The sequence below is a fragment of the Salmo salar genome, chromosome 20, assembly GCF_965601325.2.
Source record: "Salmo salar chromosome 20, fSalSal1, whole genome shotgun sequence".
Taxonomy (NCBI): domain Eukaryota; kingdom Metazoa; phylum Chordata; class Actinopteri; order Salmoniformes; family Salmonidae; genus Salmo; species Salmo salar.
The window spans coordinates 48,631,124-48,655,858 of record NC_138310.1 but is presented as its reverse complement, the minus strand read 5'-3'; the positions used below and the strand labels follow the sequence as shown (position 1 = coordinate 48,655,858).

General features: G+C 45.0%; 1 protein-coding gene across 2 annotated transcripts in view; it reads left to right on the top strand.

The window, feature by feature from the left end:
• The first annotated feature begins 422 nt into the window (after positions 1 to 422).
• LOC123729256 (uncharacterized) overlaps positions 423 to 24,735 on the top strand; it is a 29,089-nt gene continuing 4,776 nt past the window's right edge. Inside the window, exons 1-4 of one of the 2 annotated variants that reach the window (XM_045703550.1) lie at positions 423 to 736; positions 1,659 to 3,031; positions 17,677 to 17,796; positions 20,754 to 20,890. In XM_045703550.1, coding sequence (XP_045559506.1) covers positions 1,760 to 3,031; positions 17,677 to 17,796; positions 20,754 to 20,890 — 1,529 coding nt within the window. In that variant the 5' untranslated portion in view covers positions 423 to 736; positions 1,659 to 1,759. Of the gene's footprint in view, positions 737 to 1,506; positions 3,032 to 17,676; positions 17,797 to 20,753; positions 20,891 to 24,735 lie in introns of both variants that reach the window. The other variant, XM_045703549.1, reaches the window with a different exon arrangement.

Here is a 24,735-nt window from a genome sequence, read left to right as displayed (position 1 = left end):
TAACATTTTCACATGGAAATAGCTTTGATTTCTATGATATAGCCTACAGTAGCCTATATGCGGTATTCAATGCAGGCCTACATTGCATGAGACTTTTAAAACGTTTTTACATTATAAAAGGGCTTGACATTAATGCATTTTTTTACTTAGTCTGTAACACATTGGGCCAAATAGATTACTGTAAATTGCATTGTTGTATGATGCAAGAAACCACTTTACAAAAATATATATTATTACCATACAGACAATTATAGTAATATATGTAGGCTACCCCATTACTGACCTATACTTATCTAGAACGGAGCTGATAACTTGCAAACTTGCAAAGAATGTCAACAACTGTGCACTCAACCCGCCCTGATTTGAACGGTTCTGAATGACGTGTTCATGTGCACGTGGAACTGACAGGGTCGTTCATGGACAGGAGAGGGCGAGCGAGCGAGCGGAGAGAGACGCTGTGTGGAGTTACCAGCGGAGAGACACCGTAGAGAAATGGACCGTACTTTCTGGTGATTGAGGGGGACCTACTGTGACTCCCGAGGCAGAAGCGGTCGTTCTCTCCTAAGGACAAGCATCTGTTTCCAAATTCCACCCTGGGTGGTGGACATATCGGGATATTAATTAGCTGAACATAAAGAAAATCGTCTGGAACAACAGCAAGACAATCCCGGAAATAACAGACGTACCCTCAGCCGGTCACGTAGGCTACTCTACTGGAGCTTTGCGTTACAGATCGGTAAGTGTACAACCAGCTGACAGATAGAGGGGCTATACTTTACCCGGGTTACTATTATTATGCACTTTATTGAATTGATTTCAAATTCATAGCTAATCTCACTCAAATAATCCAATATAGGCTATTTGTATCTTGGAAGGGACACAAAACACGTGTAGGCTATATTTCTAAGTTATAGACTATGAATACAGGCTAAACATTAAGTAATAGGGTTGAATAACAAGGTGGAGTGGCATGTGTTCAGAGTAGCTGCTCTCACAATGTGCTTACCCCTTCTTCGTGACGTGGGGAATTATTCTTACAGATATCCGTATTATTACTGTAATGTGTTGTTATTGCCTGAAATATTTCATGTAAATGTAGACGCTTCACACAACCCCTTTTGTAAGCGACTCTTGCGTTGATATTTTAGAATTGAATTGCCGTAACAAATCAATGACTATTTAACTACCCGAGCCACTATAGCCCAATGTCTGAATATAATATATTATTCGAATATTATATAAGAATATTTAAAGCAATTTCGACATATTTAAAGTTTGTCAATAAATGTAGGCCACGCTACATAACATATTGGGTCTACAATTAAATGTGTCTAGCAAGTTTCGGGTCCCTTACAGGTTTCTTCATTTAGGGAGTGTGAATAGCCTAGGCCTGGTTTGAAAATTAGGCTGCTGTGTGTTTAGCTTGAGTATTTCGTCCCAAACCTGTGGGTGATACGATTTAGCCTAACGGTAATCACAGTAAGTAATTATTGTATTTTGTTTTAGAAACATCTCAAGCTTTGGAATATCAGAAAACATTTCAATAGAAGACAAATGTGAAACCATTTCAAGACAAACCACGAATGAAAGAAACTGAGGCGTATTCGGAGCTATTCGGACTTTTTAATATGAAACTTTCCAACGCTCCTCTCTCGCAGACTCGGCAGTTGTACTACACACTCCCTCTCGCACAGTGGCTCTGGTAAAAAATGAGGCGAGGACGTGGGCTACGTGCACATCCAGCACTAGACGAGATGAAATGGAGAGCTTGGAACACACGGACCTTTTAAATCCAAGCTCTTCCCACGGACATCACCGTCTTTCAGCCTCGCATGAGAGAGTGACAAACGGTGAACACATATTCGGAGCTGCCGAGCTTCACCCTTTCCAGACCAACATGGGACTAAATGGGTACTGCCCGGGCATGACGCCTGTTGGGAGCGCCACGGCTGCGGAGTTACTGTCAGGTCTGGCTTCCAAAGCAAGCTCTTCCGGAATCATGGTATTAAAGAAGCAGCCGAATACTGGGCTGCCGTTCTATAACGGTGGGATCGTGTCTCCGTCCGCAACCAATGAGGGCAACCACAGTGGGGTTTTGGCGCAAACTCCCAACGGTTGTCCTCCGCAAGTGAGGGGGGTGGGGGAGACACCGAATGGCCTTGCGCAACCCCTCGGCAACAGAGCACGCCTCGTGGAGAATGGGGACAGAACACAACATGAGAAATGTGCTCTTCTAGTGAAGAGGGCCAATGGTGACCCGCAGGTCAAACAGCACCATCGGAAGCGGAGAGGCGGGGAGAACCGGGACATGGGTCTGGAGACGCCCAAAGGATGTGGCTTGTCAGTGGGGTCAGGTTTAGGATCTCAAGGTATGATGTTCTACGGACCAGGAGAGTCGATAACCCTGGACTGCAAACGGAGACTAGTGGCAGAGAGCGACGTTCACAAAGCAGAGCCCTCCAAACCAGGCAAGGCGGTTCCGCTCGCTGCTAATGGCGACAACGGCATCAACAATAACCTTAGCAACCACAACCACGGGGCCACCCCTCACCCCCCTTTGCCCGCCCCTCACAACAACAAGCTGCACCACAATGTACACAAGCTGACACTGCTGAACACTGGGGCCGTTCCAGACCAGACGTCCCCAGTAGAGTCCAACAGCATCCCGTCTCTACGGTTACAGGCCGGGGCGGGCTGGTCGGCGGAGCATATCGCCCAGAAGTACATCGTGCCCTGTATGAATTCCTATGGTATCTGTGTGAAGGACAGTTTCCTTGGGCCACGGCTGGGTGAGTCGGTGATGGGCGAGGTGGAGAGTCTGAATCGCAGCGGGAAGTTCCGCGGGGGTCAGCTGGTTAGCCAGAGGAGCATCCCTTCGCGGAGTATCCGCGGAGACCAGATCGCTTGGGTGGAGGGGCACGAGTCGGGGTGTGAGGGCATCGCCACGCTGATGGCACACATCGACGAGGCCGTGATGCACAGCGCTGCCAACGGGCAGCTGGGGGACTGTGTCATCAACGGGCGCACCAAGGTGAGTGAACGGGGAGGGCGGCGGGAGGACCGAGGTGGTGGGTTTGGGGACAGGAAGGGATGGCGTCATCAATGGGAGCACCAAGATGAGGGGAGATGGGGGGAGAAGCTGGGGTAGAGAGAAATAGAGAATTGTGGAAGGGAACAGTGTGAGCTGGGGACTCATTGTCATCAAATGCCATATCCTGCTGAGAGGAGAATGAGGAGGGGAGGCTGACTGAAATAGAAAGGATTAGTACCAAAATCAACGTTTTATATAATTCTACTCTATAGATAGGGGGTGATTAGCTGTGGAGTCCCATTTTGATTACATCATCTATTGTGATGTTGAGCTGTCACTGTCATCTCACTGACAAAGGGTAGGTATGTAATCCCATCTGTTCTGCTCCCTGTCTGATTCATTGTGATAGGGCCACACCCTCAGGTAAGTGGGGCCATAGCTGTCCTATATGTCCCTGACTTCTCCCATGCTACTGTGTATGCCAGTATGCCCCTATTGTCATGCCACTGTTTATGCCAATGTTTCACTAGATTTGAAGGCAACTCAATCTATATCTCTCACCCGTACACAAACAAGGTATTCTTGTGGCTGGTTTGGTAAGAGTGTGTGTGTTTGTTTGGTAGTTGGTGTCTGTTTGGATGGCTGTGTACAGTATGTTTGACTGTTTGCTTGCCTAGCCAATCGAAGCTATTTGTATGGCCATGTGTGTATGCGCTTGTTTGGATTGTTTTCGTCTTTGTGCGTTTTGAGAATATGAATGTATGAAAGAGGGGTTCTTTTTAACCTTCCTTAGCATAGCATCAAACTTTGATTTTACAAGCTTAGACAATGGCCAGACATGACAAACAGGGTTGACAATTTGAACTGAATTCAGGAAGTAAACAAACAAAGACAAAAATAACATTTTCAAATGAGTACTTTCTCCTTTTAGGTTTATTGAGAATTCACTACAAATAAAATGCCTTTTTCAATTATTGAATTGGAATTTCAGTTTACTTCCTGAATCGACTGACTTCAATTAGAATTGACTCCAACCTTGATGACCAAAGAGTGGTAGTTGATTTTGCCCCATCCCTACTAGCCGTACAGAGCCTAGTTGGCTGCAGTGCTGTAAGCTGTCAGTGACCTTACTCAGTGACGCAGGTCTGGATATTTGAGCCAGGTTATGTCACGGTCCTACGTCGGTCTCACCCACTCTCACTGCATTCCCCCAGGTTTCCACCCCACCCTGAACCAGTTTCTCAGCCCACTCAGCCCTCTCCTAAAGCAGGGTTCAGACCTATCTAGTCCTCGTTCAACAAGACTAAGCATGGTTTGAGTCCTGCATAAGCCGCGCTACATTATACTGAATATAACACTATGTGTTGACTGTAAGTCGCTTTGATACAATCTGCTACCTAGTGACTATGTTATATTAACATATTATCTCAGTTGTTCACTACTGCACCTTGACCCCAGGGTCTACCTCTTATCAGTGGTGTTAGCCATTGCAGAACTGTCTAGACTCTGTTACGCCACATTTACTCTAGGAGGTTGGAGTGGAATATTTAATAGAAATATTTAGAGTAGCAGAAGTAGTGGTGGTGGGGATAATAGTCATTCTAGAAGTAGTAGAGGGGGTCGTAGTAATAGTTGTGGTAGTTGTAGCCTTAGTAGTAGTAGTAATAGTTGTGTTAGTAGTAGCTGTAATGTACTGTAGGACAGAACTATTTGAGGTAGTTGTAGCCTCACTAGTGGTAGTAGTTTGGCAATTCCATGGTAAGGCAATTATGCCGAGACTCACATTTTCCCTTTAAAATGTATACCAAACAAAAACCATTGATTTCAAAGTTTACTTAGAAACATTTCATGCAGAAAGTTTTACAAAAATGCATTACATGAAAAACTGTGCCAATACAAAGTTTGGTAACCGAGAAAAAAAAACGGGGATGTTACCGTAGCTCTGTTATCAAGCTTTGCATCGGCACAGTTTTTCCTGTAAATGTGTTTATTGATTTACTGTGTAAATTGTTCAAAGTAGCCTTCGAGCTTTGAAATCAATGTTTTTTTGTTTGGCGTACATTTTAGAGTCTCAGTGTAATTTTCTAACTGTGGAATTGCCCAGTAGTAATAGTTGTAGCCTTAGAAGTAGTATTAGCTGTAAGGTAGGGTAGTAGTAGTGGTAGTTGTAGCTTTAGAAGTAGTAGTAGCTGTAAGGTAGGGTAGTAGTAGTGGTAGTTGTAGCCTTAGAAGTAGTATTAGCTGTAAGGTAGGGTAGTAGTAGTGGTAGTTGTAGCTTTAAAAGTAGTAGTAGCTGTAAGGTAGGGTAGTTGTCGTAGTGGTACTGCAGTAGTTGTGGATTTAGGCTAGCGTGAGAGCAGGGCACCAGTTCCAGGGTGTGTGCAGTAGAGATGTGACGGGTAGCAGCAGTACCAGTGTTCAGTGGGTAGGAGCTGTCAGAATACGTTTGGGATCTACACCTCACCTGGGCTGCAGTCAATTTCACCCCAGTGCGTGTGTGTGCGCTCGCGTGCACACAACATAATCAAACCATAGCTGTGAGGTGACCCAGTCGGAGAAGTAAAGAGGCACACCTTACTCCCACAGTGATGCACTTTGTGTAATACCCAGACACCATGTGTTTTATCAGAGATGTCACTCTCCCAGACATCAGCCCTTTGCTCCTCTGTCATGGAACTGACTATTATGCTTCTAGGTCAAATGTTACGCTTGCTCTGCTCCATAAGTGTGGCAGGCAGGCAGCTGATGGTAAATGGGTTAGTTGAGTCTCAAGCCAATGTTGCTACCTATATGTTCCATACCCAACTCCTCTAATCTAGCTTTGGCATACTGTGCCATCTTGAATGGAAAGAATGTCCTTGCTGGGTGTTAAATAGTGTGGTGGAAGTTGATCGAACAGTAGGAATGAGTCATAGATCAAGGAATCAATTGAGGGGGTGGAAGTGCGTGAGGCAAAGGTTAGACTGAGGAACAGAAAGGGAAGGAGGCGTGCTGCTAAATTACAAGGTCATTGTACCAGCAGTTCTATTCTCTCTAATATACAGTTGAAGTCGGAAGTTTACATACACCTTAGTCAAATACATTTAAACTCAGCTTTTCACAATTCCTGACATTTAATCCTAGTAAAAATTCCCTGTCTTAGGTCAGTTAGGATCACCACTTTTATTTTAAGAATGTGAAATGTCAGAATAATAGTAGAGAATTATTTCTTTCAGCTTTTATTTCTTTCATCGCATTCCCAGTGGGTCAGAAGTTTACATACACTCAATTAGTATTTGGTAGCATTGCCTTTAAATTGTTTAACTTGGGTCAAACATTTCGTTTAGCCTTCCACAAGCTTCCCACAATAAGTTGGGTGAATTTTGGCCCATTCCTCCTGACAAAGCTGGTGTAACTGAGTCAGGCTTGTAGGCCTTCTTGCTCGCACACGCTTTTTCAGTTCTGCCCACAAATGTTCTATAGGATTGAGGTCAGGGCTTTGTGATGTCCACTCCATTACCTTGACTTTGTTGTCCTTAAGCCATTTTGCCACAACTTTGGAAGTTTGCTTGGGGTCATTGTCCATATGGAAGACCCATTTAACTTCCTGACTGAAGTCTTGAGATGTTGCTTCAATATATCCACATAATTTTCCTTCCTCATGAGCCATCTATTTTGTGAAGTGCACCAGTCCCTCCTGCAGCATGGAACCCCAAGAACATAATGCTGCCACCGTGCTTCAGGGTTGGGATGGTGTTCTTCGGCTTGCAAGCCTCCCCCTTTTTCTTCCAAACATAACGATGGTCATTATGGCCAACCAGTTCAATTTCTGTTTCATCAGACCAGAGGACATTTCTCCAAAAAGTACGATCTTTGTCGCAATGTGCAGTTGCAAACCGTAGTCTGGCTTTTTTATGGCGGTTTTGGAGCAGTGGCTTTTTCCTTGCTCAGCGGCCTTTCAGGTTATGTTGATATAGGACTTGTTTTACTGTGGATATAGTTACATTTGTACCTGTTTCCTCCAGCATCTTCACAAGGTCCTTTGCTGTTGTTCTGGGATTGCTTTGCCCTTTTCGCACCAAAGTACGTTCATCTCTAGGAGACAGAACGTGTCTTCTTCCTGAGCGGTATGACGGCTGCGTGGTCCCATGGTGTTTATACTTGCGTACTATATTGTTTGTACAGATGAACATGGTACCTTCAGGCGTTTGGACATTTCTCCCAAGTATGAACCAGACTTGTGGAGGTCTACAATTCTTTTCTGAGGTCTTGGCTGATTTCTTTTGATTTTCCCATGATGTCAAGCAGAGGCACTGAGTTTGAAGGTAGGCCTTGAAATACATCCATAGGTACACCTCCAATTGACTCAAATGATGTCAATTAGCCTATCAGAAGCTTCTAAAGCCATGACATAATTTTCTGGAATTTTCCAAGCTGTTTAAAGCTTAGTGTATGTAAACTTCTGACCCACTGAAATTGTGATACAGTGAATGATAGATGAAATAATCTGTCTGTAAACAATTATTGTGCATGACACAAGTCATTTTTCCAAAGTAGACTCCGGGATGCTGGCCTTCTAGGCAGAGTTCCTCTGTCCAATGTCTGTTCTTTTGCCCATATTAATCTTTTATTTTTATTGGCCAGTCTGAGATGTTACTTTTTCTTTGCCTAGAAGGCCAGCATCCCGGAGTCGCCTCTTCACTGTTGACGTTGAGACTGGTGTTTTGCGGGTACTATTTCATGAAGCTACCAGTTGAGGACTTGTGAGGCGTCTGTTTCTCAAACTAGACACAAATGTACTTGTCCTCTTGCGCAGTTGTGCACCGGGGCCTCCCACTCCTCTTTCTATTCTGGTTAGAGCCAGTTTGTGCTGTTCTGTGAAGGGAGTAGTACACAGCGTTGTACGAGATCTTCAGTTTCTTGGCAATTTCTCGCATGGAATAGCCTACATTTCTCAGAACAAGAATATACTGACAGGTTTCAGAAGAAAGGTCTTTGTTTCTGGACATTTTGAACCTGTAATCGAACCCACAAATGCTGATGCTCCAGATACTCAACTAGTCTAAAGAAGGACAGTTTTATTGCTTCTTTAATCAGAACAACAGTTTTCAGCTGTGCTAACATAATTGCAAAGGATTTTCTAATCAATTATCCTTTTAAAATGATAAACTTGGATTAGCTAACACAACGTGCCATTGGAACACAGGAGTGATGGTTGCTGATAATGGGCCTCTGTGCGCCTATGTAGATGTTCCATAAAAAATCAGCTGTTTCCAGCTACAATGCTCATTTACAACATTAACAATGTCTGCACTGTATTTCTGATCAATTTGATGTTATTTTAATGGACAAAAAATGTGCTTTTCTTTCAAAAACAAGTACATTTCTATGTGACCCCGAACTTTTGAACGGTAGTGCATAGAAGACGAAAAAATAAGGTGTAATATGCAGAAATTGTTTTCCTATTTTCAGTTTGTGACAAAACAAGCAATTTATAGTGTGGAGCATCATTGGACCATCTAATCCGCTGTGAATATCTTTTCAATAACCCAAAATATTGTATTTTCAGCTGGTGCACAAAACCAAAAGTAAAAAAAAAAAGCCAAATTAAACTTGAGAAGCATAGAAATAGCGCACATAGAACATATCTACCGCTTCTTAGACCTGCTTTCAGTGAGAATGACAGATCTATAACTCACATTTCAATGTGAATTTAGTCGGGTCTCCCAAACAGTTACATATTGTAGCTTTAATACTTTTTTTATTTATATATTTTTTTTTATCACAACAAAATATATACACATTTACCCCCTTTCCCCAATCTGAAACTTGCTTTCCTTTTCCTATGTCGATCTGTACGTAGCGCCAATCTGTAATAGCCTACTGTCTATATGGTTCAGTAAGTACTATGTCCCCCACTATGGTTTCTCTCTATTGTTGTATATTCATTCCCTTGTCCTTCTTTCTCATTGTTCCCTCTCCCCCCTTCTCTCTTTCTGTCCTCTCTCCCACTCCCTTTCTCCTGCGTCTTATCAGCCCCTCTCTAGCTTGTCTGCCAAACTATTTCCCCTCTGTTTCCTTGGTAACGGGGCCATACAGAGCATAGCACTGCAGTGTGTGTGTGTGTGTGCCCAGAATAATGCCACCAATGGCACCAGCTAGAGCTCAACCCAATGTGCGCTCGACAAACACACACCAGCTCGAGCTGCATCCAAGCGCAACGCAGCAGCGCCGGTATATCACCAGAAAAGAGGCAGAGAGAAAGAGCGGCGGAGAGAGGGATGGATAGAGAGAGTAGTAGTAGTAGATGAAGAGGAAGAGGGAGATGTGTTAGGGCGAGACGGATGTGCTTATCGAAAGCGTGAGATGAGAGGAGAGATAGATGGAGCGTGATGCGGCAGCCGTATCATAATGAGTGTCTGGTGCAGCGTGCCCTCAGATGCCCCTCCCAGAGAGCCAGCCGCGCCGCTGCACACAGGATCAGCCAGGGAGATGCTTGCAACTAGCGTTTTGCCTTGCGAACACACGGTGCAGTACCATGCTAGCTGCTAAGACAAAGAGAGATCTAAAACCAAATGATGAGAGCTTCATCTAGGCTTTAAGGTACTGAGAGGATCACACTGCTTTCACTTTCTGTCCTAACCCATTCAGTTTACAGAAGGCAGAAGGATAATGTAACCATTGCACTTGAATGCAAAATAGTTTTAAAGAGTATTTACTTTTCTCTGGGTGGCCTCCTAAGAGATTTTAGTGCTTGTTGTTTCTCCAGGGAGAGTAGGCTTTGGATGGGCCTGGTTCATGTGATCTCATCTTGTTTTGGAGCTTTGCACAGCAGGGGTTGATGACTCATACGGACTCTGAGGGCAGTCCGGGAATCTGGTTCGGTGTCCTATGCTAAACATTAACCCACCCACCTTTTTTTCAAGTGATTCTCACATACAGAGAGCACTGGCCAAATGCATTCCATCTTGGGTTTCACATTGTGTGTGTTTGAATGGTGTTTGAATGTGTGTGTGAATGCCGGTGCATTTTAGATTGTGTTTGTTTGCGTTCCGATCTCGAATTAAATTGAGAGTGTACATAGTGTAAATGACTGCTTTGCCATGTTAGTGGGGGAAGCGCGCTTACACACACACACACACACACCCTCAAGCCTGTGGTTAGTGTGACTCACGCAAGATGGGAGGGGGTCCATCACCAGGCATGACTCATCAAGGCTGATCAGTTGTTTTCTACTTGACATATTAACAAGTATACACTCAGCCGCAGTGGAGGGAAAGTGAGAGAGTTGATTTTTAGTATGGAAACGAAGATTAGAGAGGTGAGGAGAAAGATGGAAATATAATTTGATTTAATGGTTGAATATCCAATAGTTTCTATCACTAGAAATAAACCTGTAACAATGCACTCCTATTTTTTCCTATTTTCTTCCAATAATTCAGACAGGCATGGTGCATTACTTCATCAACATGTCAATGTCAGCTCAGCTGGTTATTCAGGCTCGAGACAGACGGCTTACAGTAGGTCCACAGTAGAGGTCGGCCGATTAATCGGATTAATCGGTATTTTTGGATGCCGATTTGGCCGATTTTTATTTTTATTTTTTACACCTTTATTTAACTAGGCAAGTCAGTTAAGAACACATTCTTATTTTCAATGACGGCCTAGGAACGGTGGGTTAACTGCCTTGTTCAGGGGCAGAACGACAGATTTTTACCTTGTCAGCTCGGGGATTCAATCTTGCAACCTTACGGTTAACTAGTCCAACGCTCTAACCACCTGCTTTACATTGCACTCCACGAGGAGCCTGCCTGTTATACGAATGCAGTAAGAAGCCAAGGTAAGTTGCTAGCATTAAACTTATCTTATAAAAAACAATAAATCATAATCACTAGCTACACATAACTACACATGGTTGATGATATTACTAGTTTATCTAGCCTGTTGCTCCAACGTGTACCTAACCATAAACATCAATGCCTTTCTTAAAATCAATATACAAGTGTATATATTTTTAAACCTGCATATTTAGTTTATATTGCCTGCTAACATGAATTTCTTTTAACTAGGGAAAGTGTGTCACTTCTCTTGCAACAGAGTCAGGGTATATGCAGCAGTTTGGGCCGCCTGGCTCGTTACGAACTGTGAAGACTATTTCTTCCTAACAAAGACAGCCGACTTCGCCAAACGGGGGATGATTTAACAAAAGCGCATTTGCGGAAAAAGCACTATCGTTGCACGACTGTACCTAACCATAAACATCAATGCCTTTCTTAAAATCAATACACAGAAGTATATATTTTTAAACCTGCATATTTAGCTAAAAGAAATCCAGGTTAGCAGGAAATATTAACAAGGTGAAATTGTGTCACTTCTCTTGCATTCATTGCACGCAGAGTCAGGGTATATGCAACAGTTTGGGCCGCCTGGCTCGTTCCGAACTAATTTGCCAGAATTTTACGTAATGATGACATAACATTGAAGGTTGTGCAATGTAACAGGAATATTTAGACTTAGGGATGCCACCCGTTAGATAAAATACGGAACGGTTCCGTATTTCACTGAAAGGAAAAATGTTTTGTTTTCGAGATAGTTTCCCGGATTCGACCATATTAATGACCTAAGGCTCGTATTTCTGTGTGTTTATTATAATTAAGTCTATGATTTGATAGAGCAGTCTGACTGAGTGGTGGTAGGCAGCAGCAGGCTCGTAAGCATTCATTCATACAGCACTTTCGTGCGTTTTGCCAGCAGCTCTTCGCTGTGCTTCAAGCATTGCGCTGTTTATGACTTCAAGCCTATCAACTCCCAAGATTAGGCTGGTGTAACTGATGTGAAATGGCTAGCTAGTTAGCGGGGTGTGTGCTAATAGCGTTTCAAACGTCACTTGCTCTGAGACTTGGAGTAGTTGTTCCCCTTGCTCTGCATGGGTAACGCTGCTTTTAGGGTGGCTGTTGTCGATGTGTTCCTGGTTCGAGCCCAGGTAGGAGCGAGGAGAGGGACGGAAGCTATACTGTTACACTGGCAATACTAAAGTGCCTATAAGAACATCCATTAGTCAAAGGTATGTGAAATACAAATGGTATAGAGAGAGATATTCCTATAATAACTACAACCTAAAACTTCTTACCTGGGAATATTGAAGACTCATGTTAAAAGGAACCACCAGCTTTCATATGTTCTCATGTTCTGAGCAAGGAACTTAAACGTTAGCTTTCTTACATGGCACATATTGCACTTTTACTTTCTTCTCTAACACTTTTGTTTTTGCATTATTTAAACCAAATTGAACATGTTTCATTATTTATTTGAGGCTAAATTGATTTTATTGATGTATTATATTAAGTTAAAATAAGTGTTCATTCAGTATTGTTGTAATTGTCATTATTACAAAAAACAAAACAAAAACGGCCGATTAATCGGCATCGGCTTTTTCGGCCCTCCAATAATCGGCATCAGCGTTGAAAAATCATAATCGGCCGACCTCTAGTCCACAGAGAGCCATAGAACCCGAAGAGGCTCCGTCTGTCCTTAGCTCAGCCTTACTGACTCATCAGGAAATACACAAGCCAGCTGAGCACACAGAGTTCACCTCAGTCTAACATTTATCACTGTCTGATCGACGCAGAATTTGCCAGCACAGCTCACCTCATTCCAGTCCAGTATAACTCACACATGCCCACTTCAGCTAAGCTCAGCCTGGCAAATCCCCAGCCCATCCCAGCCCAGAATACACCAACCTATCCCAGTGCTACCTAGTTAGCGTAGCACTACCCTGATGCTCTCTCCTGTCTGTCTGTGTGTCTGTCTCGTCAGCATCAGGCCCTGTATTTGTTCAGCCCTGCCCCCCTCCTGCTTCTGTCCTCCATGCTTCTTATCTGCTGGCAGTATGCTATGCCTGCGTGCTCAGCCCTTTTATTTTCCTTTCCAGGAACAGCCTGTTCTCTTTCTCTCTCTCTCTCTCTCTGGCCTTCATCTTGGCAGGCAGGCATGCGGGCTGAGACAGGAGGCAACGCTATTAGGGCATTAATGCTGGTGCCAGTGGTGCCCATTAGATTGGCAAGGAAGTGCAGAGAGATTGAAGAAGGCTGATATGATCGCGACACGTCGGGTCACGCTGTTCGACTGACTCGAGGCTGGGAGCAACAGGAGAGTCAAGTGACTGGGATGCCGTTGTTGGTGACGGCGTTTGTGACATTCGTATGCCGGTTTGACTGACTCTCACAGTTCTGGTTGACTACTGGTTTAGAACTGAACTAGCTCTGGTTTGGACTGTCTCATGTCTATGTGTGCGCTGGTGTACAATAACTTTTATCAGCTGTGTGTGTGCGTCCACGTGTATATCCTCCAGGCTAGGGCCGTGCTGTGGCACGGTACATGTTAATTGTGGTTAAGTAGGGTCATCAAGACTGCGACAGTTGCACATGCTCTCATGCCAAGAAAGACGACTTGTAAAAGATTAGACACTAATACATACAGTGGGGTCAGTGCAAGCATCAAACATCTATTGGCTGTATATCTACCTCTATAGTGCTTTTCCCTTTTTGTTCCGTTGACATTTTTGTAAGGTTAATGAGTGAGGTTAGAGGACGCGAGGTTAGAGGATGTGACTATTAGCGACTAAAACATTCTGGAAGCCCGCTGGCCGCGCTTCACAACATATAAATGTTTACCAGCGTTTCTCTGTGCCCTGACACTGATTGCTTAGCAACAGAGCAGAGTGAATGGAGACGTTGGGATTTTTCATCTCAATCCCAGATAAAGAGCTCTGCCACAGCGGAAGTCAGACGCAACGCAAATGCCTTAGTAAGGCCATTTCTTTCCCAGAATGCAACACCACCACCCATGGTGCTGAGGACGTCGCATTTCCCAGAAGCAGCATGGCCCACTAAGGGGGTCACCCTGACCCTGGCGTGAACACCGTTGACTAACTGTGAGCCTCGAACCCCCCCCCCCCCACACACCCATCTGTCAAAACACAATACATAAGATTTGAGCAACCTGCCCTATTCTGAGTGTTTTTACTGTACTGATTATACTGTATATGTTCACTTGCCAAATCCTTAATCAAGTCTTACTTACAGCCCATGTCCTGTGTGTTATACGCAACAATGTTATCAGTTGAGTTATGTAGCCACGTTCAACAGTCCCAGTACAGTAAATCACTGGATTACGGTCATGTGTCGGTCCTCTGACTCCTGGAGGGCCTTCAGATGAGCTTGTGTGTGTGTGTGTGTGTGTGTGTGTGTGTGTGTGTGTGTGTGTGTGTGTGTGTGTGTGTGTGCGTGTGCGTGCGTGCAGGACTTGTTGGAGGGTAGAGATCAGCGGGCTGGGGTCAGAGGTTAATGAACTCCCACAGCATGTGAGCGTCGCGCGGTAATGAGGCGAGACAATGGCGGCCGGCAGGCTGGCCAGAGAGTCACACAGACAGAAGGGAACACTTGTACTTTGGCCTGTATCACTCTTCCATAATGAGACTGAGCCAGATTTCATGGTTTGACTACAGATTGGCATATTTGCGTGTCATTTTGGTTTCCTGTGACTGTTCTCTATGTCGGATCTGATTATTGAGGTGTGTGTTTGACACAGCTGCTTTTCACCGGTCAGTATGCAAACGGCTGACCGACACTGTAATGGATTGTGTGGATTTGAAAGTGAAGGACTTTGTCGTCACTTTGTATTGAAGCTTCTGGGCTTGCCACTTCAAGGGGTGACACTGAATGACACTATGTTCTCTCCCTGCTCGCGCCTCATTGTTTGCTGATAACTGAGCCAATACTTGTGTAAGCGAGCCTAGCTGGAGTGAAAGAGGAACGCAGTCCACCGCTCTTCCCCAGTGTTTACTCCTCCCCCTAGTACTCGGTGATGGGCTGGGAGAGGGGAAGAGAGAGAAAGGAACTATGGAGGAACAGAGGAGAGGGAAGGTTAAGACCGAGAGGAAAGAAGAAGATATCATTATTAAGAGGAGAAGGGAAGACTAGGTGAGAGAGAAAACAAAGGAAGAGAGGAAGAGAGAAAGTTCAGAGTAAAACGAAGGGAGAAAAGGTTGTTGTTTTAGAGTCGGTGAGGGGATGAGGTGTCCTAGACTCTCCAGGGTCTGATGAGTTCTGACCTGTATCGTGATAAAGTATCAGTGCCCGGTCAGAACACCACGTCACCGGGACCCTGATGGCTCACATTCCTACACACACACACACACACACAACCTGACCCAAACAACCTCCCCAGCAGAGATACAAAGGCTAGGGGACCGTGATGTAAATAAATGTTTATGCACTTCTCTGTGCATATTCTGACTTTTAAGCGTGAGGATAGCGTGCTATTCACCTGCTATTCGTTTTGGGCGGAAATGGAATAAATGTAGGTGTGGCAGACGTATCTACAGATCCGCCGTATTCTGACCTTGGTGTGTTTCTGTAGAGCTGACTAAGACTTGACTTGGGGCCAGTTCTACGGACACAGATTAACACTAGTCCTGGACTAAAAAGCAAGTTCAAAAGAGAATCTTTTGAAAATGCTTTTTAGGCCAGGACTAGTGTTAATCTGTGTATGTAGAACCGGCGTCAGGTAGCCTAGTGGTTAGAGCATTGGGCCAGTAACCGGAAGGTTACTAGATCGAATCCCCAAGCTGACAAGGTAAAAATCTGTTGTTCTGCCCCTGAACTAGGCAGTTAACCCAGTGTTCCTAGGCTGTCATTGTAAATAAGAATTTGTTCTTAACTGACTTGCCTAATTAAATAAAGGTAAAATAATCTGTGTCTGGGAAACCACCCCTTGGTGTTGGATCAGAGCCTTTGTTACGCAGTATTATTATTAGGATTAGTATTGAACAAGGATTTGGACATGATGTGCTAATATGGCTAAGTTTACACAGGCAGCCCAATTCTGATCTTTTTTCCCGCTAATGAGTCTTTTCGCCAATCACATCAGATCTAATCAGAGATGATCTGATTAGTGAGAAAAAAATAATCAGAATTGGGCTGCCTGTGTAAATGCAGCCTGTGTGATACGTGGCGTTAGTGTCTGTGAGCTTTTCACAGAGTTGCGTGCAGCGGAGGAATGTGTACTCCCAAGCCCATTCAGACACACACATCCCTAGAGAAGCACATGGACATGATGTGCTTTAACACAGCCTTGCCTAGCAGGGGGAAATGCCAGCCAGAGGCCATTGTTACTCTACTAATACTCAAAGGACTGTTTCCAGTCCAGTACAGATGCGGTTGGAACATTAGCTGAGTAGCTACATGCTCACTGTCCTGTCCTCCACAGGACCAGCTAGTTAAGAGTTTTGGAGTACCGTCTTGTGAAGACGATAGCCCATTTCCTTCTCCGTGATAAAGTTCTTAGAACAGTCAGGGTTTATAGTAATGTGTGACCTGTAATGTAGAATTGTAGCCGGCCTACACAACAGTGTTTTAAGTCACAGAGAAATCACTGGAACGTTGACTGTCTCTACAGAACCACGGGACTGTGAGTGAGTACAGTAACCTATATGGTTCCCCATGGAGTGGAATTTCATCCCTACGAACACCAGTGAAGGGGTTAAGTAACCGTATACACAGCAGAGCCATACCACTGCCACTGCTCACCGCCTAAAGTCTCTTACCTGATTGGTGGGTAAAGGGTTCCGCCCACTGATATGGTACAGGTTCAGTGGAATGGAGGTGGCAACATGGCTGCCATACCCGGCCATCGTGGCTTAAAGGTACAGCATTTCGTTTCACAGCGCAGACTGGGTGTGCGTGCTTCACACCCAGTCTGGTGTCTTAAAGGGGAACTGCACCTTCTGATTTGGCCTAGTTTTTTAGCTTGCTCCTCAAGAAATGCTTGTGGCCATGACAGAAGCCAAACGTGAGTTTGCTTGGGGGTGTGGTTTGATGTGGGTGTTTCTTTCTTCCTTGCCACCACCAACATACACCATAAAGTACCACAGTATGAGTCATAATACCCATTAAACCTAGAGATCAAACAGGGAAATGGTTCCAATAGTTTTTCCACCATTCATTTTTTGCAATAGGAGATTTTAGAAACAATTAAAATAAAAGGCAATGTTTTGTGTAGGCTTACCCTGGCGTGACGTTCTGATAACCATGTAAATCTCTCGGACAAGGGGACTTTTATCAATATATTCAGCTCTATTTACTCTCAGATTCGAAAATGCTAATTAGCATCAAAGTAGACATCATGCAAAACTACAAATCTATGGGACTTCCAATCATGGCTGGTTGAGATGCAGCCTGGATGGTGATAATGATTATCAAAATATACATAACCAGCAGTCTGTCTGGCTACCAGTATACTCACCGCCACTGGGGACCAACGAAATCCAACCACCTATTCTGCATGATATAGGGTCCTTCGGCAGGGCATACAAACCATAGTGGCTGGCAGGGGGGGGGAGCCCCATTCAATAAAGAAAAGCGAAGTAGGTGGAGGTCCCAAACACCATTTTAGACGAGACTGACCTTATGACCAAAATGATCATATTTACAATTTGTAGTCAATTTTGACACTAGAATAAATGTTTCTGACTCACATCGATGCAGTTTAAGGGGATTCGTTTTTTTGTTTTGTTTTTGTGGTAGTCACTCTTTTTAAGGGCAGTCTTGAGAGGTGTGTGTTCTTACTGTAACCGACTGTTAAACATTCCTGCCTTCTCTCCTCAGGCTATGGTGGCCTGTTACCCAGGTAACGGCACGGGGTACATCCGTCACGTGGACAACCCTAACGGTGACGGCCGCTGCATCACCTGCATTTACTATCTCAACAAGAACTGGGATGTCAAGGTATAATGGAAAATTGAGTCTCGTACATCCAGAAATAAGTCTCTCACTGTTGCTGATTGTTATAGACCCCCTCAGCCCCCAGCTGTGCCCTGGACACCATATGTGAATTGATTGCCCCCCATTTATCTTCAAACTTTGTACTGTTAGGTGACCTAAACTGGCATATGCTTAACACCCCGGCCGTCCTGCAATCGAAGCAAGAAGCACTCAATCTTACACAAATTATCTAGGAACCTACCAGGTACAACCCTAAATCCATAAACTCGGGCACCCTCATAGATGTCATCCTGACCAACCTGCCCTCTAAATACACATCTGCTGTCTTCAACCAGGATCTCAGCAATCACTGCCTCATTGCCTGCATCCGTTATGGGCTCGCGGTCAAACGACCACCCCTCATCAATGTCAAACGCTCCCTCAAATAGTTCAGCGAGCAGGCCTTTCTAATTGACCTGACCCGGGTATCCTGAAAGGATAAAGACCTCATCCCATCAGTAGAGGATGCCTGGTTATTCTTTAAAAAGTGCTTTCCTCACCATCTTAAATAAGCATGCCTCATTCAAAAAAATGTACAACTAAGAACAGATATAGCCCTTGGTTCACTCCAGACTTGACTGCCCTTGACCAGCACAAAAACATCCTGTGGCGTACTGCATTAGCATCAAATAGCCCCCGCAATATGCAACTTTTAAGGGAAGTTAGGATCCAATATACACAGTCAGTTAGGAAAGCAAAGGCTAGCTTTTTCAAACAGAAATTTGCATCCTGTAGCACAAATTCCCAAAAGTTTTGGGACACTGTAAAGTCCATGGAGAATAAGAGCACCTCCTCCCAGCTGCCCACTGCACTGAGGATAGGATACACTGTCACCACCGATAAATCTACGATAATCGCTAATTGAAATAAGCATTTTTCTACGGCTGGCCATGCTTTCCACCTGGTTACCCCTACCCCGGCCAACAGCTCTGCACCCTCCACAGCAACTTGCCCAAGCCCCCCCCCCCCCCCCTTCACCCAAATCCAGATAGCTGATGTTCTGAAAGAGCTGCAAAATCTGGACCCCTACAAATCAGCTGGGCTAGACAATTTGGACCCTCTCTTTCTAAAATTATGAGATCCCTAAAGATTGGAAAGCTGCCGCGGTCATCCACGTATTCAAAGCGGGAGACACTCTAGACCCAATATCTACCCTGCCCTGCCTTTCTAAAGTCTTCGAAAGCCAAGTTAACAAACAGATCCCCGACCATTTCGAATCTCACCATACCTTCTCCGCTATGCAATCTGGTTTCCGAACTGGTCATGGGTGCACCTCAGCCACGCTCAAGGTGCTAAACGATATCATAACCGCCATCGATAAAAGACAGTACTGTGCAGCCGTCTTCATCGACCTGGCCGAGGCTTTTGACTCTGTCAATCACCGCATTCTTATTGCCAGACTCAACAGCCTTGGTTTCTCAAATGACTGCCTCGCCTGGTTCAACAACTACTGTCAAATCGGAGGGCCTGTTGTCCGGACCTCTGGCAGTCTCAATGGGGGTGCCACAGGGTTCAATTCTCGGCCTGACTCTTTTCTCTGTATATATCAATGATGTCGCTCTTGCTGCTGGTGATTCTCTGATCCACCTCTACGCAGATGACACCGTTCTGTATACTTCTGGCCCTTCTTTGGACACTGTGTTAACAAACCTCCAGACGAGCTTCAATGCCATACAACACTCCTTCCGTGGCCTCCAACTGCTCTTAAATGCAAGTTAAACTAAATGCATGCTCTTCAACCGATTTGCTGCTTGCACTCGCCCACCTGACTAGCATCACTACTCTGGACAGTTCTAACTTAGAATATGTGGACAACTACAAATACCTAGGTGTCTGGTTATACTGTAAACCCTCCTTCCAGACTCACATTAAGAATCTCTAATCCAAAATTAAATCTAGAATCGGCTTCCTATTTCGCAATAAAGCCTCCTTCACTTATGCTGCTAAACATACCCTCGTAAAACTGACTATCCTACCAATCCTTGACTTCAGCGATGTCATTTACAAAATAGCCTCCAACACTCTACTCAGCAAATTAGATAGTTATGTAGTCTATTACAGTGCCATCCGTTTTGTCACCAAAGCCTCATATACTACTCACCACTGTGACCTGTATGCTCTCGTTGGCTGGCACTCTTCATATTCGTCGCCAAACCCACTGGCTCCAGGTCATCTATAAGTCTTTCCTAGGTAAAGCCCCGCCTTATCTCAGCTTACTGGTCACCATAGCAACACCCACCCGTAGTACGCACTCCAGCAGGTATATTTCACTGGTCATCCCCAAAGCCAACTCCTCCTTTGGCCGCCTCTCCTTCCAGTATTCTGTTGCAAATGACTGGAACGAATTGCGAGAATCACTGAAGCTGGAGACTTATATCTCCCTCACTAACTTTAAGCATCAGCTGTCAGAGCAGCTTACCGATCATTGCACCTGTACACAGCTCATCTGTAAGGCCACCCAACTACCTCATCCACATATTGTTATTTATTTTTTCTCTTTTGCACCGCAGTATCTCTACTTGCACATCATCATCTGCACATCTATCACTTCAGTGTTAATGCTAAATTGTAATTATTTTGCCTCTATGGCCTTTTTATTGCCTTACCTCCCTAATCTTACTACATTTGCACACACTGTATATAGATTTTTTTCTATTGTGTTATTGACTGTACGTTTGTTTATCCCATGTGTAACTCTGTGTTGTTTTTGTCGCACTGCTTTGCTTTATCTTGGCCAGGTCACAGTTGTAAGTGAGAACTTGTTCTCAACTGGCCTACCTGGTTAAATAGAGGTGAAAAAAAATTACATCTGATATACTGTACTTTACAGTCCCACCAGATTGTCCTGCCTCTCTAACCTCAAGGCTATGGATAAGACACTCTGCATCTAACAGGAAACCTATGTGTGTGTGGGGGGTCAGGTTCAAGGAGGTCTGCTGCAGATCTATCCAGAGGGGAAGAGTGTGGTGGCCAACATAGAACCGCTGTTTGACCGTCTGCTTATCTTCTGGTCCGACCGCAGGAACCCACACGAGGTTAAGCCAGCCTACGCTACACGGTGAGTAACCACTGTGACCACACATGCAGCCACGCACACAAGAAAGGCTATATACGGACACGCTTGGTGCCCAAATTGATGACGTATGTCACGCAGCTGAGAGTCGAGTGGAGACGAACGGATTTGTTTCAGTCAGTCGTCCTGATGAGCCCTTCCCAGCCAGCTAATTTATGCTTGTGGCTAGAAAGTTCAGTGAGAATTCGAAACCTGTCTGCCGAAGTTCTGACTTGGGAGAGTGTTCAGAATCCTTTTTTTGTAGACGTTAATGCCGTAGTTGTACATTTTCGGTGAAAACCATGCTTTACCTGTCATCCTGGCCTGATATTGGCTACGCTATTTAGCTACTTCCCTCTCCTCACTGCCAGACAGCAGTGCTCGTCGAGCGGGAGCAAAGGACATTGTGCGCCTTTGTGTTGTTGTGTTGCCAGCATGCGACACACACTCTCCCCGTTGAGCAGTAGCGTTAGACTGTATCATGGTGACATCCAGATGATTACTACCAATGCAGTATTACAAGTTCTTCTTGTGTAGGCTGCTATTCTACTCTAAGTAAAATCAAGTTGGATGGAACAAATTGGCTACATGAACTCCCTCCAGCGACCATGTGGTACAGCTGCCGAGTGGGAAGCAACTACATAGCACCTCGATACAACACCGTTGCAATGGTCATTTGCACCTGCCTGTCGTCACATTAGCTAATTGGCTTGTCACGGTGACATTCAGATGGTGACCAACACGACAAGTTATATCTCCCTCGCCAATCGAAATAAATATCTCTTTCATTTACAAGTTTGAACTAGCACCATACTGCTGCTGTTGTTGCCAGCATAAATTAGCTAGTTCAGTTCCGAAGGGCATATCAGGATGACTGACTGAACCTATCCACTCGACTCTCAGCTACGTGACATTCGTCATCAGTCTGGGCACAAGGCGTTCCGTATGGCCTCTCCCAACACACACACACACACACACACACACACACACACACACACTGACATAGACTCACACCGGGTCAGATAGGTGATACAGTATGTACGCTTACATAGTCACTGCATGCTCACTGAGACGCACTGTATTCAATCACACACACACAAACACACACACATACACATGTCCCATTGGTACTGTATATAGGGCTACATAGTGGCGAGTTGGTAATCTGCCATCAGTCCTATTTGCCAACATACAATCATTGGATAACAAAATAGACGAGCTACGATCATGGGTATCCTTCCAACGGGACATTAAAAACTGTAATATCTTATGTTTCACCGAGTCGTCTTGGCTGATTGATGTCATGGATAAAATACAGCTGGCAGGGTTTACGCTGAATCGGCAAGATAGAACAGCTGCCTCCGGTGAGACGAGGGGTGGCGGTCTATGTATATTTGTAACAGCTGGTGCACAAAATTTAATATTAAGGAAGTCTCGAGGTTTTGGCCACCTGAGGTAGAGAATCTCATGATAAGCTGTAGACCACATAGCTGTCTATTTACCACCACAAACCGATGCTGGCAGTAAGTCCACACTCAATGAGCTGTATAAGGCCATAAGCAAACAGGAAACGCTCATCCAGAGGCGGCGCTTCTAGTGGCCGGGGACTTAAAGAGGTCAAAGATGTGGTCAGATGACGCAGATGCTAAGCTACAGGACTGTTTTGCTAGCACAGACAAATATGTTACGGGATTCTTCCGATGGCATTGAGAAGTACACCACATCAGTCACTGGCTTCATCCATAAGTGCATTGATGACGTTGTCCCCACAGTGACCGTAGGTACATACCCCAACCGGAAGTCGTGGATTACAGGCAACACGCTCGTTGGATGTGATGGGGCTTACAAACTATTACAGCCCACAAAGGGAAGCACAGCCCAAGCTGCCCAGTGACACGAGCCTACCAGACGAGCTAAATGAATTCTATGCTTGCTTCGAGGCAAGCAACACTGAAGCATGCATGAGAGCATTAGCTGTTCCGGATGACTGTGTGATCACGCTCTCCGTGGCCGATGTGAGTAAGGCCAACATTCAGATGAATTACCAGGACATGTACTCCGAGCATGTGCTGACCAACTGGCAAGTGTCTTCACTGACATTTTCAACCTGTCCCTGACTGAGTCTGTAATACCAACATGTTTCAAACAGACCACCATAGTCCCTGTGCCCAAGAACACTAAGGTAACCTGCCTAAATGACTACTTACCCGTAGCACTCACGTCTGTAGCCATGAAGTGCATTGAAAGGCTGGTGATGGCTCACATCAACACCATTATCCCAGAAACCCTAGACCCACTCCAATTTGCATACCGCCCCAACAGATCCACAGATGATGCAATCTCTATTGCACTCCACACTGCCCTTTCCCACCTGGACAAAAGGAACACCTATGTGAGAATGCTATTCATTGACTACAGCTCAGCGTTCAACACCATAGTGCCCTCAAAGCTCATCACTAAGCTAAGGGCCCTGGGACTAAACACCTCCCTCTGCAACTGGATCCTGGACTTCATGACGGGCCACCCCCAGGTGGTAAGGGTAGGTAACAACACATCTACCATGCTGATCCTCAACACGGGGGCCCCTCAGGGGTGCGTGCTCAGTCCCCTCTTGTACTCCCTGTTCACCCATGACTGCATGACCAGGCACAACTCCAACATCATCATTAAGTTTGCCAGCGACACAACAGTGGTAGGCCTGATCACCGACAAAGATGAGACAGGTCAGAGACCTGGCCACGTGGAACCATAATAACTACCTCTCCCTCAATGTGATCAAGACAAAGGAGATGACTGTGGACTACAGGAAAAGGAGGACCGAGCACGCCCCCATTCTCATTGACAGGGCTGTAGTGGAGCAGGTTGAGAGCTTCAAGTTCCTTGGTGTCCACATCACCAACAAACTATCATATCACCCCTAACGAAAAAATTACATTAAAAAACAATCATGGTCCAAACACACCAAGACAGTCGTGAAGAGGGCATGACAAAGCCTATTCCCCTTCAGGAGACTGAAAAGATTTGGCATGGGTCCTCAGAGCCTCAAAAAGTTATACAGCTGCACCATCAAGAGCATCCTGACTGGTTGCATCACTGCCTGGTATGTCAACTGCTTGGCCTCCGACCATCTGGCACTACAGAGGGTAGTGCGTACGGCCCAGTACATCACCGGGAAGCCAAGCTTCCTGCCATCCAGGATCTCCCTTCAGATGAAGGCCCTAAAAATTGTCAAATACTCCAGCCACCCTAGTCATAGACTGTTTCTCTCTGCTACCGCATGGCAAGCGGTACAGGAGTCTAGGTACAAAAGGCTTCTTAACAGCTTCCACCCCCAAGGCATAAGACTCCTGAACAGCTAATCAAATGGCTACCCAGACTATTTGCATCCCCCCCCCCCCCTCTTTTACGCTGCTGCTGCTACTCTGGTTATTATCTATGCATAGTCGCTTTAACTCTACCTACATGTACATATTACCTCAACTAACCGGTGCCCCCGCACATTGACTCTGTACCGGTACTCCCTCTTTATAGCCTCGCTACTGTTATTTTACTGCTGCTCTTTAACTATTAGTTTTTTACATTTTTTACTTATCTATTTTTTTACTGAACACTTATTTGTTTTAACTGCATTGTTGGTTAAGGGCTTGTTAGTGAGCATTTCACTGTAATGCCTACACCTGTTGTATTCGGCGCATGTGACAAATACATTTCATTTGGAATTGTGCCACATGGTTTGAACATAACCACATCCACTCACCACCCCCACACTTCTTCTCTCTGCTGAGCCCTTACAACCTCTAACCCACTTTACTTCCTTCACACACAGTACAGTATATGTTCACTAAAGGCTC